We start from the raw sequence: 21,285 nt of genomic DNA, 5'->3' as shown, positions 1-21,285 counted from the left end.
CAACAATTACCACGTAGGATTGACAGGTCCCATCAACAAGTACTTGAAAGTTTTTCATTTAAATCTACGATAAAGTTTCTGAGTAAATCACCTGATTACGAACAAATGCAGCCAAAGACAGCAACCACTTTCTTTGCTTTACTTCACTAATGCCAAGACTCCTTGTACAATCAACATCCACAGGTCTCAGAGGGTAACAAGAGGGAAGCTGGATAACCAAATCCATTCCTGACTCCTCCTTTTTGTAGGTAGCAATGACCTCATACGCTGATTTGCTCACACAAACTGAGAAGTTCTCATCTCTAAGAGCTGCCCCTTTGATCTGAGAAGTTATAACCAAAATAAGCAGAAAGGGGCTTTCTCTTTTTTTGTGGTATCATACGTAAACCAGGCAATGAAATAAATATAAAATTACCATTTTGCAAAATAATCTCAAATCATACTTGAGTGCAATGTCATCAAGTGGAAAAACCATGGAGTTACTCAACTCTATGGTAGCAGATTTGTTGCACTCAGGCATCCCAAACTAATCAATAAAAAGTATTCAGCATAAAGATCAGGATTCCGATATCTTATGCCTGAACTAATACTAGCACGTGCAGTTTGTACTTTTTTTTTTGAAAAGGACGTGCAGTTTGTACTTTACCAGCACAACAAGTAGACGTTTTTTTCCTAGCAAAATAAATAAAAATAACCAGAAAATTTTCATGCTTTATAGCTGGATTTAAAGGCTAATATAAACTTCTTAATTAATTAATTAGCCATGATTAGAAATCACATACCTGAGATAATTCATCTGCAAGTAAAGGAGGACTACACCACATCTTTGTAAAAGACTCAATGGCAGATGAAGTAGCCCGGTCACGCAAACCTGCAAACCAGCTGCGCACATAACTGGGCAGAAGCCGAAGCATCAACCCATAAATTGCACCAGCAAGTGAGGCCATCTCCTGGCTCCCAACGGGACAAAGACACTCCACAGCAAACAATAGAGAGCAAGTGGTGATGGCACGTTTAGCTGAAGCTGCAGCCCGGGAAGTCTCTGGCAGAAGTTCCACTTCTTTCTTCTTTGAAATATTTGGACCAGATTTCAGTGGAATATGCTGAAAAATGCAATCCAGTATTGATGAACTGGCAGATTCCTGAACACGTTGAACCAGTCTCTCCCGTGTTGAGGATGAGGAAGATGAAGAGGACAATGATTGTAGATGAGTCAGCAACAAAGCCCAGGCGAGAAAGACATTTACCTGATATAAGGAAAGTGCTATGATGCCATTGCCATAAACAGCTAAAATTGGAGAAAACTATGTAATATATCAATACATAACACTAAGTACAAGAGTGTTAGTGAAGTCTCGATATCACAGAAAGGGGAATGAGAGGTTCCATTTCCAGTAAACCAGAACATCAAGCACATGGACCAAAATCGAGTTATCAGGCTTCTCTGGGAGAGTACGTTTTTGTTAACAGAAAACATTTATTGGAGATACAAGAAAGTGTTAATTATACCTAACGGGTATTTTGGTCATATTGGATTCTGAGGGTATAACTGTAATTATCCTCCACTAGTCTTGGGTTCTAAAGTCAAGTTACTATTTGGCATGTCTTCAGTTCTAGAGTCAAGTCATAAAAGCCATTTTCGTCAGCCAACACTAATTTTTTATATCCTTCTTTTCCACATCTCCTTTCTTTTTCTTCTCCTATTTCTTTGATTCTATAGTTAACATGAGTATTAGTCACCTTTCACATGGTATGATAGGAGTGATTGCACATCCTGATAAGATCATGATGCTCTTTTCTCTTACACAACCTGTATAACACTGAACTTTGGGGAAAATCCCACCTGTTTGTTCCCACATGTAGTAAAAAGTCTCTCTTTTTCCTTTTAATTTGTGCCACAACCCATGATTTAAAGGTGTAATTTCAGCTTGAGCAGTCCATGATGCTATGGTACCTTTTGTTGGGATTAAAATTGTGCTTGCTGCCCTACTGGAGCCTTCATCCTAGGTTGGTACAGAGATTTTCTGGGAGGTTATATATCTCAAATTTAATGCTGCCATGTACTGTTTTGTTCATCTATCTACTTTGTCGGATGGTTATGTTATGGTCCCTCGCCATGGATCTAGTAACTCGGCGAAATACTGATGAATCCAGCACGTACACGGGTTTACTCTCCGTAAAGAACCAAGAATTTCGTCTCCAACCACTCTAAAGTTGGAAACAGAATTCTTTTTCTCTCACAAATGAGTTCAGACACTATTCACGCACAGGTAATTTAATAATAAAACTCAACCTTATGAACTTAGGAAAATCAATCTCAATTTACCTTTTTTAACTTAGGTAAATCGTATCCCCTGTTTTTGCCGTGAAATACCCTGTTTTGCCGTGAAGGGACCCTGTTTCGCCGTGAAGGAAGAAGAGTTCTTCCCGGACAGGGTTCGATTCTCTTCCTTCGTCTTCCGTCCTCGGTTCCGTGAATGAAGCAAGCCTCTTGCCGTCACGATGAAGCAGAAATTCCTCCGCCCTCGTCTCGGCTGAAGAAGGGGTTCACACAACCCTTCTTCCTCCTTAGTTCCGTGAAACACCAGGTTTCTCTCCACCCCGTCAGGTAGAGATTTCCGATTCTCTTCCCTTCTCAACCTTCCCAACCCACTCACACAAGCTCTAACGCCGAAGGAAAGGTTCACGCCCAAAATCCCAGAAGTGGGAGCTCGAGGAGAACCTAGATTAACCTAATGTACTCTAGTTTAAGCTAAATCCGAACTTCGGTTTTATTTCTCCATTATTACCCCTTAAATAGGGTAATTAACATCAACATAGGTTAGGGTTAAAAAACCCAATTCTACCCCTACCTTTAAGCCTTATTACAAATCAATAAAATTCGAAATTAAAAGCAACATAAATAATAAAAGTAAAGTAGATGACTCAGTATTATTGAGTCCATAACAGGTTAATTAGTGCTGTTTGATTGATATTTTGTGGAAACATTCCGAGTGCAGAGCATATATACTAGTGGTCGTGTTAAGGCTGTTTCCGGTATATTGTGCTGGCTTTTTGGAATCTTGCAACTCGTGATCATTATGTTAGAAAATACATCCAGGGTATTTTGCTCATTTTACCCTACAGGGGTAATTTTTGGTCATTTTACCACTTTAGTGGTTAATTTTCTTTATGTAATCTTGTTCTGTATGTTAAATTATATCAGTAGTTATATTTTCATGTAAATAGGATGTGTAGTTAGGGAGATAAAAGGATAAATGAATAGGGCATTTTTGTAATTTGTAATTCAAAAGACCTATTTAAGAAGTCTAGGAATTCATGTACAGTTCCCAAACAAAGCCTTTCAGGGTCTTCAGAAATTTCTTCTTCTCCTTCTCCTTTTTCCTCCCAATTTTCTCCTCTTCCTTCACCCAAATCATGATTTTTACATGGTATCAGAGTAGTAGATCATTGTTGGGAGTATTCTACTACAAATTGTTGCCAATTTTTAAGAGGACGACCTGCTGGAAGGAGAAAATGAGTTGAGAAAACAGAAAAATCAGCATTCATTGGCATATGACAAGAGATCAATGTATATCATCCGTTTACTACAGATGAAAATGAGTTGAGAAAACAGCAAAATCAGCTGCTTGTTGCAAAAAAATTGGACGGTTTATGTTGGAAGATGGGGTCCAAGCCCACACGACCAAGGAAGGCCCACATATCCGAGTGTGTTGGAAGATGGGCCCAAACCCACACGACCAAGGAAAACCCACATATCCAAGTGTGTTGGAAGATGGGCCCAAACCCATAAGACCAAGGAAGGCCCACACATCCAAGAGATGTGGAAGATGGGCTCAAGGCTCATAGACCAAGGAGAAGGCCCATAAGCCCATACAGTGATGGCAAGATGGTAAATAAAGAGTCATCTCATAGAGATGGCATTAATATAATTAGGTTAAAGTTCCAGGGGTATTTTTTTAATACTGTAGTTTGATTAATCTATTATTTGAGCTTCAGGGGAAGGGTTAGGACAACAAGCCCATAACCTCTTCATCCTCATGTTTTCTCCCAATGAGTCTTTTATTTTTCTCCATGAGCTAAATCGATGGAGTCCTGAAAATCAACATGGTATCAGAGCATTGTTTTCAGGATTCCAGAAACCCATTATTTTTTTGTTCTCATATTGATTCATTTTTTATAGTTGCTGGAATTCGTTTTTTTATTTTGTTAGTCTTTTTCCTTCTTGCTTGAGTTGCATATTTGTCTCTGGCGTTGCTGGAAAGGCTCTCTGGTATGGCTTCAAGGACTCTCCAAGGTGCTTCCAAAATTTGTTTATTGCTGCTGCTCTCAATTTCTGAGACTCCGGTTGTCTCTCAGAAACCTTGTTGCCGTGTTTCAGAAAGGTTTACTGCTCATAACAAACCAATGAGACGTTGTAGTCTGAATTTTGAGCACGGCGAGTGGAGCATAATAAGATTTTTTTCTCTCTCTGGGATCCTACGTTGAGTGATTCCCAGTGATCAAGAATTCTGCAGTCCGAAGACCAGCATAGCAATAGCACAAGATCATCGTCCCTGCTGATAGTAGATTGATCACCATTGATTATACCTTGGAATTATTTTGCTCTCGTGGTACCTTGGGCTTCATCTCAGCAGGGAAGCAGAAGCCTAGACGAATTGCTCTCGTCGTTGATGAAATCTTTCCTTGCTGCTGCAAAGGTGTGAATGGCAATCACCAAGGTGGCAAGCTCAGACGTATCTGTCTCTAAGATCAATCAGGAAGCCATTGGTCATTAGCCACCTCGGAGATTATACATTGTTTGGGACGTTGCTATTTTTATCAGAAGATCGTGATCTCTGTTTAGGTATCTCTGTTCTGCTTCAGCATTGTTAACAGCAAGATTTCTGTTCGGATTGCTGTTGTTTTGAACGTCCAAGCTCTGTTCGGATTGCTGTTGTTTCTGTTCGGTATCTTTCGTTAGCAGCAACAACTTCGTCTTCAATTAAGCACTAGATTGTCTCACAATACAGCAAGTCGTATCAACTTCATTGGCATCGACTGCAGGATGCAGCCTCTGCTAAGGATCCAGTTTCTGCTGCTATGATTTATTTCTGGAAGTTGCTGATTGCAATCTCGTAGCATGCTAATCAGCCTATTGGGTGGTATTCTGCTGGACCTCGCTGATTGCTCTCTGGACGATCTGGCATTCTGCTAGCATCGTTATTATTGGAAAGTTACTGATTTATTAGAATCAAGGATCCAACAGCGTTGTTCCTTATCTTGGAAAGCTCTACGCTAGAAAGCTGAAGCTATCTTGGCAAATTGCTGGATTGACTGCATTACATCCCGAAAGTTATTGCTATTTTTTTCAGAAACTCCTTTGGTCTCTTTTCTGCTGTCTACTGATCTCTCTGCTGGACTGCGCTAATTGCTTTATTGGTTAACTACTGCTAATCTGCATTTTTTTTACAATCCCCGAAGTGAAGGCATGGATGGTTGGACTTGCTTTCTTGTCGTTTGAGTAATCCAAAGCATGCCGTTGCTACTCTACCACCTCTTCGACGTTTGCTACAGAGAAGAGGAGAATGAAAATCATATAAAGAAGCTGATCTACTCGAAGAATATTGCTGGAAAAAGTCTAGTTCTATCACGCTGCTATCCAGGCAAGCTTCCAGTCAATTTCCGTTCCCGTATTGAAAAATTTCCAGTTCAGTTCCGCATTGCTACTGTCTCTGTGATCATTCAGGAAAGATTTTTCCTATCGTATAATCTATTTTTGGAAAGTTTCCTTTACTGCTCGGCAATCACCAGCCTGGAAAGTTGCCATTTTCTGGAGGATAAAGACCCATCTATTTCTGGTTCGGCCGAGTTAATCTGCCGGATCTTCTATTTCCGGAAGTTGCTGATCACAACCCGCTGCTGGTTTCGGAAATTCCTCTGGTTGTCTCCTTCACTGGTTTAATTTTTTTTCACCGCAGAAACAGGAAGGAAGCTGAGAATACTGTTTCTGCCAGGAAGAGAGTTCTTGTATCTCTGCTGTTCGTCGCTATCCTTGGTTGCTGATTAATCTCGAGTAACTGCTGCTTGCTCGGGAGAATAAGCGTCCCCGACGAATCAGCCAGTTGTTTCCGTTGCCATTGTCGGAGAAGACAACTCTGCGAGATTCCGTTCTGCCAAGTTTTTTCTGCAATTCCGCTCAGTTCGGCACTGCGGGAGGAAGACGAAGACAGCCGAATATCAAGTTCCCTAAGTTAGGAAACTTGATTTAATCGAGAGCCTGATTGCATCCCGGACCGGGCAGAGTTAACTCAACGATGCTGCCGACCCAAGCTCAGCCTATGTTCTGCCGAGTTAACTCGGCTCAACCCGGTCCAGGTCAACTCGGGTCTGGGTTAACCTGACTCGGCCCACTTGTTTCTGCCTCAGTTATACGGGGTCCTATTCCGGGTCCCAAGTTATATGCCGATTCCTCCCGTGACTCGGCAATATTGGTCAGATATTTGAGTCAGCTCGTCTCAGTCCTCTGTCTTCGGCTGGATTATTATTTTGAAGTATTGGCAGCATATTCCTTGGTCACCATATTATTTGGTACATATACTCGCATCGGATTATTTCATGGGTCCTTTTACAAAGATTTTTATTATTTGGTATGAGTTATTGGTCCCATGCCCATTTAAGTTGTTGCTATTGTGTCTCTTTGGCTTAGACATTATTATTGAAGGACTTCTCAGCTGCTTGATTGTTGTCAGCATTGGCTATTCTGATGAAGAAGAAAGCATATAGTGGCCCCAGAATATCATCTTCCGGGTAATTACCCGTTACCCCCCTTAATTAATATTTATTACTCCTACCATTTGAGAGTCAGTGTCCTGTTGAGGGACACGGTGATGGAGGAGTTTTATTACATTTCTGAGCATTGCGTATAGACCCAATACTTACAGAAGATCAGAGTGTGTCCTACATCCAGCATGAGTTATGACTGGAGTATGGAGTGATGTCATACGGTTTGGAGTAATTTTAATCTCACTTATCTTATGCCAATTGGGCCTCATGGAAGAGACCACCAGCGTAAGGGGGAGTGTTGGAAGATATGGAGGACTGCCATTTTATACGAGAAAATCCTATACACCATTTGCAACAAGCTGGGAGTTCATGATGTTCTCTTACCCCCAACTTGAGGGGGTGTTGGAAGATGGGCCCAAGCCCACACGACCAAGGAAGGCCCACATATCCAAGTGTGATGGAAGATGGATCCAAGCCAATAAGACCAAGGAAGGCCCACACATCCAAGAGATGTGGAAGATGGCTCAAGGCTCATAGACCAAGGAGAGGCCCATAGGCCCATACAATGAAGGTATGATGGTAAATAAAGAGTCATCTCATAGAGATGGCATTAATGTAATTAGGCTAAAGTTCCAAGGGTATTATTGTAATACTGTAGTTTGATTAATCTATAAATTAAGCTTCAAGGGAAGGGTTAGGACAACAAGTCCAAAACCTCTTCGTCCTCCTGTTTTCTCCCTATGAGTCTTCTCTTTTTCTCCATGAGCTAAATCCATGGCGTCCTGAAAATCAATAGTTTAGGTGCTGAATTTGATGTTATTAAAGCCTAGATGTTAGCTTCAGATGAAATCCCTACTCTCTCTAACACTTTTAATCGGATTATGAAGGTTGAAAAGACTATTGTACTTGGAACAGGTAAAGGAAGTAAGATAATGGAAGCCACTGCTCTTAATGCGTGCAACACTACATCAACCCCTACAAATTCTTCCGGAGGTAGAGGTAGAGACTGAGGTCGAGAGGGCCAAGGCGGAGGTAGAGGACGTGGTGATTGTAAGTCAGAAAGGAAGTGTTTTCATTATCGCAAAATTAATCATTATTCTAACAGGTGTTGGGTTAAATTTGGGAAGCCTGCATGGGCTAATTCTACAACTCTTGATAGTGGAAGTGGGAGTTTAGATTCTTCTATGTTGGTTACACCGGGTGCTCCAGATGATATGCAACAATTGATACATTAGCAACAGTAGATTGCTCAATGCATGACCTAGATCTCTGTTGCCTTGACCTTAGCATTTGTACCTCATGCTTCCATCCCCAGTTCATAGTTCAACCAGTTTTGACTTAGGTATGGCAGCTTATCATGTTCATTCGTCACCATCTTGGGTTCTTTGCCCCTCCAAGTGGCTAATATCTTCTCGAACTTCTCAATAAGGGGGGACTATAATGGTGCTGAAGGCTGAGAGTCAAAAAGGCGGAGAGCCAAATATGTTGCTAGCATGTTCTCTAACGCACACCACGTAATCTACCATATCACGAAGCACAGAGGCGTGCATGTGATAACCAAGAAGGGTGGTTTTCTTCCAATTGATATGTTGCCCAAAGGCCAACTCAAATAAGCCCAAAACTTCATGCAACTTTTTAATCTGATACATGGTACCAACACCAAAATAAATGATGTCATCCACAAACTGGAGGATTGGAATATCGAAGACCGTGCAATCCGTCGTGGAGAGAAGCCATCCCAAATCCTGGGCCGAGTAAATTAGGGACGAGAGGTATTTTGCCACCACATTGAAGAGCAAATGGGATGAGGGGTATTCTTTTCTGATTCCTCGGGATCCCCTAAAATAGCCGCATACAATCCCGCTGAACCAAAATACCCCTAAGTTACAACTCTCAACACAACACAAACTGGAGAATACATATCATATAACCCAATTTGTCTCAAAAAGACATGTATTCCTTCCTACTCAAGGCCTTCATTAATAAACCTCCGAGAAGATTTGTAGTTTTGACATGAAGTAGCAACCTTAGCTCTCACCATTGCATTTTGAATAAAGTGATAGTTAGCCTCGACGTGTTTAATCCATTCATGAAAACTGGATTGTTGATAACAAAAATCACAACCTAATTATCACACCCCATGACCAGAAGATTTTAAAGAATAAACCCAAACTCTAAGGTGGTGATCGACTGGTGAGAGAATGCCTCTTCATCTCCGTGGCGCCACTGGGATGCCTTTTTTGAAATTTTGGATATTGTCAATATTTTTTTATTGTTTTTGGTCTCTCATTCCGAGATCAGCAAATTATGTGACTGATGCTTTAGCCAAGCAAGGAACCTCCTTGCAATCTCAGCAGGGTGGAGATTCAATTTTGTATGGCGGCCGATTTGATGTCATTCAGTAAATTTCTACTTGGTATGTCCCTTCCTGGTCTCAGCAAGGTGATGCTATCGGCTTGTGCTAGCTTTATACCGTGAGGTTTATGGAATGAGCGCAATCGCAGAAGGTTTGAAGGAAAAATCAAATTTGCAGATTGGGTGGCGGATCGAGTGGTTGGGCATATTTCCTCTTGGCTCCTGACAAAGAAGTCTTTCTCCTCATTTGTGGGAACTATTGTCCGTGATAACTGGTTTAATTTGGCTAGGCTGCACTTGAAGACAAATGCCCGGATTATGCAGGAATGGACCCCTCTTTTGGTAACCTTGGACTCTCAGGGTTCGGCGGGGTTATCACGGATCACCTAGGTAACCAACTTTATTCATATGCCGGCCCTCTAGGTATCTCAGACTCTACCTCGGCAATGCTTCACGGCCTCCTCAATGGGCTTCGAGTTTTTCGAGATAAGTGCTCCGGCCCTCTCCATATCGAAGGGGATTCGAAGGTGGTCATTGGTTGGTGCGAGCGTGCATCCCCTCCCCCGTGGCGTCATTGGGACATTTTTTGGGAGATTATTGAAAGTTGTTCTTTATTATCTTGTATTTGGTCTCACATTCCGAGATCTACAAATTCGGCAGCCGATGCGCTTACTAAAAACGGAGCTACCCTACAATCCATGGTTGTCAGGGACATGCTCTCCTCTTTATAATTTATGCAATTCTCTTGTTTATATATACACATCTCCTTTTCAAAAAAAAAAAAATCTCTTGTTGTCAGGAGTTAGCTCCTCTTTTTTTGCTCTCTTAATAAAATCACATTTCATCAAAAAAATAAACCCAAACTCAACCATAGAGACTTCTCCCATAATAACTCACGGCAATATGAGTCACAACACTATACTTAGCTTTAGCACTAGATCAAACCACTATTTTTTGTTTTTACTTTTCCATGTTGCTAGATTACCACCAACAAGGTGCAATACCCAATAGTTGTCCTATGGGTTGAACTTAGAACCTACAAAATCCGCATCTACAAGCCGTTTAATGTCAAAATTTCCATTTGGTCTCTACCATAATTCCTTTCCTAGTGCTCCTTTCAATAACTTTGAAACTTTGTCGATTGCATCCAAGTGAACTTCAATTGATTGTTTCATAAATTGATTAATAATACTTATGATAAAAACAATGATGCTAAGCATGTTAGTGTCAAGGGTATTTTGGATATTTTATAGACTTGGTGTTTTCCCCTCTACAATTAGGAGAGTATTTGTCTATTATGGTGTACATCGGATCCAATTTTCAAGTTTATATGATGTATATACTAGGAGATATATAAGTAATTGAGTCTAGAGGGGTATTTATGTCACTGTACTAAGTTTACACTTAAGTGATCTATTCAATAAAAAGGTAGGTCAAATTTTGACCTTTGAGAAAAGTGCCACACACTGCAGCACTTCAAAATTTTCTTTTCTCATTTTCCTCTATTATCTCAATTTCACTTATTTTTATCATCGTATCAGAGTAATCGATCTGATTGTTAAGGGGTTTTAGTAAAAATATTCTCGTTCTCAACTTGGAAAATTCTCCAGAAGGACTTCAGGAAATTGATGCTGATTAAAGGTAAAGGTTAAGCATGTTTCCTTTTACTTGTGCCATAACCCTAGGGATAGTTTTATAAGTTTTATGTGCTCCTAGACAGTTTTTTGGGTTCTCTATCCCAATACTATGCCTACGCAGGCCTTCTAGACCTATAGAGTGTGTTTGTATCATCATCATCAGGACTGACATCAGCCTTCATTGACTTCTACTACTGATTCACTTTGATTACAATACAATAACAATGTAATCATATCAGTTGTGTTTTTGGATGCCCTAAGTTTACATCCTGTGAGGGGCCCACACTATATGCGCAGGTTGTTGGATATATTTTTGATTGATTCTTAATTGAATTTTATTGTTGAACAACATTCTATGTATTATTTGATGTGCCCTAAGTAGTAATCAAGTCTAATTTGGGACAAATTGTCTACTCAATGAAAGGAGTATATGAGGGAAAGATATAATTGGTATTACTATAGATAAACTGAGTGATACTCGCAAATTATTTGAATTGGGCCAGATCCATAAAAATTTACTTGAAAGCCAAGAGGAGAGCTAAATATATAAAGAATGATCCTCTACAACCACTTACAGGCGATTGGGAAATAGAGGACAATCAAGTTATGACCTAGCTGCTCAATAGTATGGATATAAAATTTAAAAAGCAAGTCATAAATTGTGAGACTTTTTTTTTTTTGATAAAGATGTATTTATATTAACAAGAGAAAAAATACAAAGGAGGAGGGAGCAGGTCCCTAATAACAAGTGATTGTAGGGTTGCTCCCTGCTTGGCAAGCACATTTGCTGCTAAATTTGCGGATATCGGAATGTGAGACCAAATAAAAGAAAATAGGAGGCAATTTCTAGAATCTCCCAAAAGATGTCCCAATGGCGCCACGGGGGAGGGGATGCACAGTCACACCAACCAATGACCACCTTCGAGTCCCCTTCAATGTGAAGGGGACCGTTGCACTTGTCTTTGAAAACACGGAACCCATTGAGGAGGCCTTGTAGCTCAGCTGACGTAGAATCGGAGATGCCTAAAAGGCCGGCATACGAGAAATGCTGATTACCGGAAGGATCCGAAATAACACCTCCGAAGCCAGCAATCCTAGGATTACCAAGAGAAGAGCCATCAAAGTTTAACTTAAGGTAACCGGGTTTAGGAGGGGTTTATTCTTGCATGACTTGGACCTTTGTCCCAATGTGCATCATTGCCAAGTTTCTCCAGTTTTCACGGACAATGGTACCCACAAAGGAGGAGAAGGACTTCTTAGTCAGGAGCCAAGAGGAGATATGGCCCGCCACTTGGTCCGTGATTCTTACCGCTGATTCACTTTTTGCATCGAAACGCCTTCAATTGCGTTCATTCCAAAGCCCCCATGGGATAAAACTAGCACAAGCGGAGATCATCACTTTTCCGAGACTAGGAAGGGGAGTACCTATGAGCGACTTGCTAACAAATTGTGAGACTTCCAGACAAATTTGGACCGTCCTCAAGTCCTTATAAGCTCAAGAGAGTAATTTGTCAAGAATTCCATTCTACACTCAATTGTTTGCCTTGAAGAGGAGAGATAGACTTGTAGTGGACTACTTCAATGAACTGCAAGAGATTCTACAAGAGATTGAAATTTATCACCCAATTACAACAAATGAAATTGATCTTCAAAAGTAGACACATGAGTTGTATGTTGCTAAATTTCTAGATGATTTTAGCTCAGACTATGAAGTAGTTCGACCTCAGATTCTTGCAGCAATTGATGTACCATCCCTCACCAAGGTATTTTAATCAAGTTAGTCAGGTTGAAGTGGTAGTGGTTCCATCTGAAAAGGGTACAAAGGCAATTGTGCTTCTTTTTCAGCAAGTAAAATATCGCTCAGAAACCTCCAATAAGCATGGATGAGATCGTCATGGTCGAGGCAGAGATGTCTCTAGCTGTAACAGAGATCGTGATGATGGTAATAGTGAAAGGAAGTGGTATAAGTATGGTAAGCTTGCCTGGGCTAATTCAAGTGTTACAGAAGATAGGAAGGCCTCGACTATTGGTACTATTTGGCATTCTTCCTGGTGCACCTGACGAGCTTCAGCAGCTAGCTCAATGCATGGTCCAGTTGACAACTACCTCATCATCGATGAGCCAGAATGTTCCTACTGTCTTAGCTACTATGGCTAGTTTAGGTCAAGTTTCTCCTAGAGTCATTCACCCGATGCATCTATGCACATGTCAGGTACGTCTTCAGTTTTTTCCTCTCTTAATCAGTCCTCACAATTTAAGAATGTAACATCAGCAGATCGTTCTCTCCTCTGCAGACGGTGTTGGGATAATTAAGCCGACCTCCTCCTTATCCCTCCTTATCCCTAGATCTGTTTTATTTGTTCCTAATTTCCCAGTTATTTTATTGTTAGTGAGCCAACTTACAAAGTCCTCACAGTGCTATTTAACCTTTTTCCTTAATTGAGTTTTCTACGGCATTCAAATAAAGAAGACAATTGATTCAAGGCATGAGAGTGGACGCCTTTACAACTTGGAAGGTTTTGTAAATTCATCACCGTCAGCACTCCAAACAACTGACTCCTCCTTCCAATGGTACTTGAGGCTACAAAATCCATCTATAGAGAAGCTGACACAGTTGTCTCCAGAGTTGCATTCCACTTTGTCTTTTCAATGTGATTCATGTCAGTTGGGGAAAGACCATAGAGCCAATTTTTTTCTCATCCACAATGTAATCAGAGTTTATTTGAGTTAGTTTATTCAAATTTATGGGGTCCATATCAGGTTCCTAGTCTTTTCAGTTGTCAGTAGTTTGTTTCTTTGTTGATGATTATAGTAGGCTTATGTGGGTATATCTACTTCGAGACAAGTCAAAAGTTTTTTTATGTATTCCTCAACTTTTACAATGAAATAAAGAATCGATTTGGTACTCCAATTCATGTCTTGCATATTGATAATAGGCTTGAATTCATGAACAATAAGTTTGCTTCTTTTTGTACAGCTCATGGGATTCTTCACCAATCTTCATACATGAATAGACCTCGGCAGAACAGAATTGTTGAAAGAAAGAATCACCATTTGAGGTTGCACACACTATGATGATCCAAATGAAGGTCCCTAAACAGTACTAGGGCAATGCAATTCTCACAGTGTTTCTTGATTAATTAGATTCCTTATTCTGTACTTGGTGGACAAATACCATTTGAAGTACTCAAGCCCAATAGTGAATTATTTCATCTCTGCCTACATGTATTTGGGTTTATTTGTTATATTCATATTCTTGGTCCTTCAACTGATAAATTGTCTCCTAAAGCAATTAATTGTGTTTTTCTTGGCTACCCACATTCTCAAAAGGGGTATAAATGTTACTGATCAATTGTCTCCTAAAGCATTGAAATTGTGTTTTGTCAATTAATTATAGTCAGGTTGGGATATGTCTCAATGGACATAACCTGTTTTGAAAATGTTACATTTTTTTTCACAGTTAGTTGAATCTGATGTTGTTCCAATGGGTGTTATGTTGTTGCTCCAATTCCTGTGGAGGATATTCCAAATGGTGTGTCAGTTCCTGAAAATATTCCGATACTACCCAAGGTCATTTATGTTAAAGCGACTAGGCTTGTTATAGCCTTTGTGGTGAGCATGGTCAGCCAAGTTTATGAAACACCAAAAGAAAAAGTCATTTAGAAGTTGTCTTGCGAATATTGAGATACTTGAAATGTGCACTGGGAAAAATGACTATTGTATTAGCTACATAGTTGTCTACAAATTATAGGATATTCAACATTGATTACGTTAGGTCCAAGTTGGATAGAAAATCAACTTTTAGATATTTAAATGTATATTGGAGGTAACTTAGTGAACCGAAAGGACAGGAAGCAGAATGTAGTTGCTCATTCAAGTACAAATGATGAGTATAAGGCAATGGCTCATGCAGCCAGTGAACTCCTGTGGGTCAAATCTATGTTATAAGAATTGGGTTGTCCTGCTAAAAAAGCTATAACGATGTACTATAACAATCAAGCCACCATCTTCATTACAAGTAGATTCTCACTTTATCAAAGATGTTGTAATGAGTGGAGTCCTGGTCACTCCCTATGTCAAGACAATAGGTTAATCTGGTTATGGGAATTTTTGTAACAAGTTGGGGCTTCGAGATAACTTCAACTCGAGGGGGAGTGTTAAAGTTGTAAGTGTTAAGGGTATTTTTGGCAATTTGCTTTTGAATCAACCCTTCCTTGTTTTCTCTTATCTTATTTCTTTAATTTTCTCTTCAAAAGGGGCAGGGCATTTTTTTTTTTTGAGTAAAAAGTGTAAACGTCATTAAAAGAGTGATGAGTACAATACCTGGCTTAAAAGGACCTTCCTCCACAACAAGGTGTTGGAGTGAAACACCTAATTTAGCCTAAGTATCCGCTAGATGATTAGCTGATCTAGGAATGTATTTCCAATTACATTGCAATTGAGAAATTAAATTACAAATATCAAAAAACAGATCCCAGTGCCGCCAAGGAGGTTTAGAGGACTTCTCACACTAGTTGATAATGATTTTTGAGTCGCCTTCGATGCAGAGAGGGCCCACCAGACGTTGCTTGAAAAGTTTTAGTCCATTGAATAGTCCACAAAGCTCAACGGTGGTTGAGTCAAACAGTCCAATTGGCCCAGCGAAAGAGAAAAAAAGATTTCCATTTTCGTCATGGATAACTCCCCCACACCTAGCAGGGCCTGGGCAATCAAATGCGTTTCCGTCAAAATTTAATTTGAAGTGTCCCATCGGAGGGGACCAAGTTTCCATAGCCGAGGGGCGGGATGGTTATGACATTTCAGCTACCAACCGCCAGTTTCCTCGAAAGTTGGAGTTTAACTTTTGAAATTCTTTACGCGTGAGTATCCACATGGAAACTTGGCACATAATTTTTTCAATCAAAATGTTACGAGGAAGAGATTTTAGATTGAATTTTCGGTTATTTCTTTCTTTCCATAAGGCCCAAATGATATGACCAATGCAGCAAGAGATCAGTAATTTTCCGAGCTTTGGGAGATGAGCACTAGTAACAACGAGGATTGTGGATGAGAGATTCTGAGAAGGGCAATATTGCAGACCGATTTTGTTGAAGAGGCCGGTCCAGACAGTATGGCAATAGTTGCAGTGTAACAAGATGTGGGTGGCAGTTTCGGGAGAGGTTTGGCAAGGGTTCCTCGATGGATTAAGGAATCGGATGTGAGGATTTTGTTTCAACATGCGCTCTAGATAAAGAACTTTGCTCGAGGAGGCGCAAGTAAGGACCACGCAATGGATGCGGGTTGGGAGGTTTGGGGGGTAGGGGAAAAACAAGAAGTTGTAAGCTGAGATAGTAGAAAAGGTACCTTGTTTGCATGGAGTCCAGATGAGTGAATCGGGTACATTTTTTAGCCGTACCGAGGATAGACAGGTGATGAGGTTGGAAGCTTCAAGTGCTTCAGCATCTAACAGCGCTCTCCGGAGATTTAAATTCCATTCACCGGAATTTGTCCTTTGGTCAGATATGGTCACATCCTTATTTCTTGCCAAGGAAAAAATTTGGCTATGGCTGATATTGATGTAGCTCGGCCCCACCCACCAACCTGACCAAAATTTTGTCAGACCTCCCGTTCCTGTGTAACATTTGACTGCTTTTTTGAATTCAGGTAACATTTTTACAATCTCTTTCCACACGGGAAATAGCTTATTATATCTTCAACCTTCGGTCCACCAACCAGTAATTTTGTTTGCTTTAGCAGAAACAATAGTTCACCAGATCAAATCACGATGCATGTTAAATTTCCGGATCCATTTAAGTAACAAGGCAGAGTTAGTTGTAGCTGTATCCCGGATCTCAAGGCCTCCCATGGTTATTGGTTTACATACCTCAGCCCATTTCATGAGGCTGTACTTCCTTTCACCGTTTGGCCCACCCCCACAGAGATCTCCTTTTTAGGAATTCTATTCTTTTTCAAACGGAGGCAGGACAACGGTACAAGGAGAGGAAATAAGAAGGAATACCGTGGAGGCAAGATTTGATAAGGACAAGCTTACCTGCTTTGGACAAAAATCTTCCTCTCCAGGAAGCCAGACGGCCTTCCAAAATTTCAATGACAGGGTGCCAAGCACTTTTGGAAGGTAGAGCAGATGATAGTGGAAGACCCAAATATGTACAAGGAGGAGATGCAATTTTACATCCCAGATAACTAGCCATAGAATTTAGAACAGAAGGGTCAATATTGAATCCAGTTATGGATTTTCAAAAATCTTGTGAAAAATAAAAGAGGCAAAACAAGATTTCGTTCCTAATCATTCTTGAACAATAGGTATGGGTTACTCAGTAAAACAGGTTGAAGATTTAATGCAAGAAAATTAAAATTGACTTGTAAGAACACATGTATCTAGGAGTAAGCAAAAAGAAAAGGACACATTATTTACCCGAGTCTGCTCTGCTAAATCCACTGCATAAAGCTCAGATGGTGCTTTCTCAATCAAGTAGGAAATCTCATCTCTAAACCTGAATGGTTCCTCTGAAGACAACATAGATTGATCAAATCTATCATCCCTGGTATCTTCTTTTCTGACAGCAATATGGTCTATTGGCCCCGTAGAAAGAATAATATAAGCAGCAACTTGCAAGGATGCAATTGGTTTGGAGGAGAAAAGAATTGCGTACAAGGCACTAATAGCCCCTTTGCTGAGACCCCAAAGTTCAACAGATTCCATTGCAGTTCTCCTAACATGGTCTGGGGAATTAATCACGTTAAAAGCAACTAAATCCCAAAAATGAGAATCTTTAAGTCGGGCTGAGGCTATAATAGATGAACCATCTCTACCATATGCACTTGCTATTGCCTCGGAAATGCCTGTTGCAAAGAATAAGCGAAGAACATCTTCAAGAATCTGGTCTTTAACATGGGCTTGTTTTTCTGTTTTGAACCAATGAGAGATCTCAGAACCCTGTGCTTGTCGAAATTCTGTGATCCCACATATCAGAGACAATATGAAAAGGGGAATCCTAGAAAAATCCATGAGGGAATGATCTAAACATTTAACTGCTTCCTCAGTTTCTTTTTCAGAAACTTCAAGATTAACGGAAGTAGAAGACTTTGTGATGGATTCAGCAATCATCTCCGCTACTTCTTCTATGGGGACAACAGCAGCTTGAATCCAAGAACGTATATTGCCTAACAAAAATTCCAAATCCTCCTCACAAAAATTCTGCCAGCAATACGCTAGGGAAACTGCCATCAGGTTCGCTAGAATCATTTTTCCTGATTCTGAAAGTGGCTTCTCCATATTGGATGAGTCAGCTGAAGCCTTAGTGGGACAACTATTTTTTCGAAATAAATCAAGCAGTAACTTCTTCTCTGATTGTCTAATATCTCTTGAAAATGCCAATTCTAAAGTAGCCAAACCACCTGTTGGATTTAGTGGAAAACAGGATATAACCAACTGAATCCACTCCCCAGTTTCTGAAATAAAATAGACAAAAGAAAACTTGTAAGAAACATAAATTAAAAGATATAATAGTACTGTTTCAACACAAAGGAAAAATAAATAGCATTAATCAAACAATGCTAACAACCAATAACATAAAACGTTCTTTATATGAACAATCAGCCACACAAAAAAAAGGAGCACCAGCAGTCCACACCCATCTTGCATATATCATTATTTTTCATTTTTTAAAATAATTTAATTTACAATATAAAATTCTGACTAGTGTTGAGGACATAGGATCACTTGTGAAATTTGAACTTTCACCGGCCCATCAGGAAATCAGGAAGAAGTCAGCAGGACAGGCAGGATATATTCGTGAGGAACAGAGCATCCATAGTAAAGCTTCCCAATGGCAGGTCTCAGCCAACTAAGCTCGTGCCATACATGTAGGCTATTTGGTACATTACTATCTTCTAATAAACATTCCCTATTCCAACTGTAGAATTGAAGAAAAATTAAGGAAAGAGAAGAACTTGAATCACGTAGAAGAGAAGAAGCAGCAGGAGGGTTTGCGTCAACCAAGGAAGAGGAGCAGTTCAGACATCAAACCCCCTCCCAATTCCCTAATACTGAGTAAGCTACATGTAAGGACATAATGACCCCTCACTTAAGACTACCCTGAAGTTACAGACTGTAACATGACCATAGTCCCTTAGCATCATAAATATACCCATCAAACCCTTACAAGATCCTGTAATGAGTACAACAATCGAACCACCCTTGGACAGTACAATGACAGGAATACCCAACATCTTTTTCTTTTGTTAGTTTAGTAAAATTAACATTTTTAAACAGAGTGAAGGACAAGAAGAGAATCACACAAAGTCTAGCAATAAAAACATAAAGAGTACAAAGAAAATCTCAGTACTTACTTCCTTGTTCTGTTTGGGGTAAAGTCAAAGGTGGTAAAGAAAGAGCACTATCAAGCCAATTTGAAATTGTGTTGTGCAGTTGCTCCTCCTTCGAGGAATCAAAGCCAGCAATGTTACTTGGTCCATCTTCACAGGAACTTTTACTCAGTAACGGTCTCATTATAACATTCAGGACAAAAGGAAGGATCCTCAAGCGGCTTCTATGTATGGTTGTTCCAATAAAAAAGTGTTGCAAAAGACGCGAAAAAAGTGAAAAAATATCCCCCTTCTCCCAGATGCTATCCTTAATCATAAGAACTGAGAATAATGAAACAAGGCCACGAAGGAAGGGGTCTTGAAGATTTTCCACCTCATCATCCATGGCAGACCATGCATTGAAGAACTTCAGTTGGAAAGAGGCCCCATGAACGATCATGCCTTCAAGTAAAATATCGATAACTGAACATATCAGGCTTTCCTCATAAGAAGAATTCATATTTTTTGCATGCATGCTCAAGAATGGTAACAAAGATCCTAGAGCACTGCCACCTTGCCACTTCCATGTGCACAGTAGTTCAGCTGCAAGCCATGCACGAGAATATGATGCTAGTGGAGAAACAGGGAAGATTTGAGCTTCTTCACTTGAAGCATGTGAAATAGAACCACAAATTACTCTCTCAGCACCGAGACTGGAAATAAGTTTGTCAACAAAAGCAGTGAACTGGTGATGGTTGAATTCCTGAACCCAAGCAAAGATTAGGAATTTCTTTAAGTAATAAAAGATTCAAAGAAATAGAAATATCTATCCACAATTTCCTGTCAGCAGAACGAAAACATTAAATAGCTTTATAACAATAACTAAGAAATATGAATAACAGGGTGCAGTAGTAAAGTGAACATGTGAAGAGTTTAATAGCCAAATAATGCCTCTGAAAACAGAAATAAACAAATGACAATGATATAAAAAATTTGAAATATAAAAGCTCTAAATTCAACTCCTAGAAACTTACTTGAACATCTGAGTGTGTACTTTCAACTTTCAGAGAAGTTGATCTTCTCCTTCCTCCAACATCCAGGACCACCCACAAAGACCAGTACTCTGCATCAGATAGGAGATGGTCTAATACAATTTGCTCCTCCAAGTGGTCACGGCACGTTAGCTCAAGGACAGCTAATGCCCACTTGGAACAGAAATCAGGTATTTTAGATGCACCATAGGCATCTCTATCAAATAGAGCACATCTCACTGCCTGAACCAAAATGCCTTGCAACTTCTTGAGGCTGTGAGAACTAAGGCTTTTACAAAATTTACTATTTATTTTACCTAGAAAAGCATGAACCAATTTTCTCAATTGTAATTTGAGAACATCATTGCCAACTAGATCTAAAATTGAAGTATCTTCTATTAGTGACAAAAATCTCCCTTCCTGGGCAATAATTAGAACAGCAGCTAAGATACTTGGAACCAAATCTGAATTCCCATCTAAAATCTTCAAGCAAAAGAAACTTCCATCAAGAATTTCAAGAGCAAAGTAAGCATTCTCAACAATTTGTGCAAGGGTAAATGTAGAGTACTGCTTTAAATCTTTGGTTTCAGAGCACTGAATCAAGGAACTTGTTTGCTTAGTCCACGATAGACATGATTCTGCAAGAAAAAGGGCAAGCTTTTTTGTGATTTCTGCAAGCACAAAGGTCAAAGCAGGTCCAGAGAGAAAGCAATCTTGGCCATCCTCTTGTGTACCTCCAAGAACAGCCCTGCGATGTAGTGAGATAAAGAAAAGAATAAGATTGTAAAACCTAACAGCAACATTTATTGCTTTAAAACATGAGATTACAAATAATACGCTACAAGGTCTAAAGCCTTCAAAAGATTTTTTTTTTTAAATATTTTTCAAAAAAAGTAAAGATTTAAAGGAGAAAACCACAGAAGTTGGCTGATCATATTGAAGAGGTTCTGTGATCTATGACAGAGACCAGAACGTCAATCCTGATCTAAACCCTTCAAATAGCCACAAAGAAAGATTTCAAGGAGAAAACTACAGAAGTTGCCTGATCTTACTGAAGAGGTTCTGTGATCTATGGATACCAGAGCGTCAATCCAGATATAAACCCTTTAAATAGCCAACAGAAAAATAGGACTGGATTCATCAAGCTGAATGATTAGCCAAAATGACTAAACGCTTAAGAGGCCTGCAGC

At 39.8% G+C, this 21,285-nt stretch overlaps 1 protein-coding gene across 1 annotated transcript in view; it reads right to left on the bottom strand.

Annotated features, from left to right (window-relative positions):
* LOC137934213 (E3 ubiquitin-protein ligase listerin) overlaps window positions 1-21,285 on the bottom strand; it is a 50,530-nt gene that overhangs the window by 710 nt on the left and 28,535 nt on the right. The window contains exons 11-15 of the mRNA XM_068778491.1: window positions 20,099-20,843; window positions 19,110-19,827; window positions 17,173-18,209; window positions 783-1,247; window positions 92-322 (exon numbers count right to left, since the gene is read on the bottom strand). Of these exons, the coding sequence (XP_068634592.1) occupies window positions 92-322; window positions 783-1,247; window positions 17,173-18,209; window positions 19,110-19,827; window positions 20,099-20,843 (3,196 nt within the window). The remainder of the gene's footprint in view (window positions 1-91; window positions 323-782; window positions 1,248-17,172; window positions 18,210-19,109; window positions 19,828-20,098; window positions 20,844-21,285) is intronic.

This window comes from Aristolochia californica, unplaced genomic scaffold (genome assembly GCF_029961685.1).
Source record: "Aristolochia californica isolate CCGP_79_NKW_82.1479 unplaced genomic scaffold, dmAriCali1.0.hap1 SCAF_10, whole genome shotgun sequence".
In the NCBI taxonomy this organism is placed as follows: Eukaryota; Viridiplantae; Streptophyta; class Magnoliopsida; order Piperales; family Aristolochiaceae; genus Aristolochia; species Aristolochia californica.
Note: the sequence above shows the minus strand (reverse complement) of the source record. Positions and strands in the feature narration are given on the sequence as shown.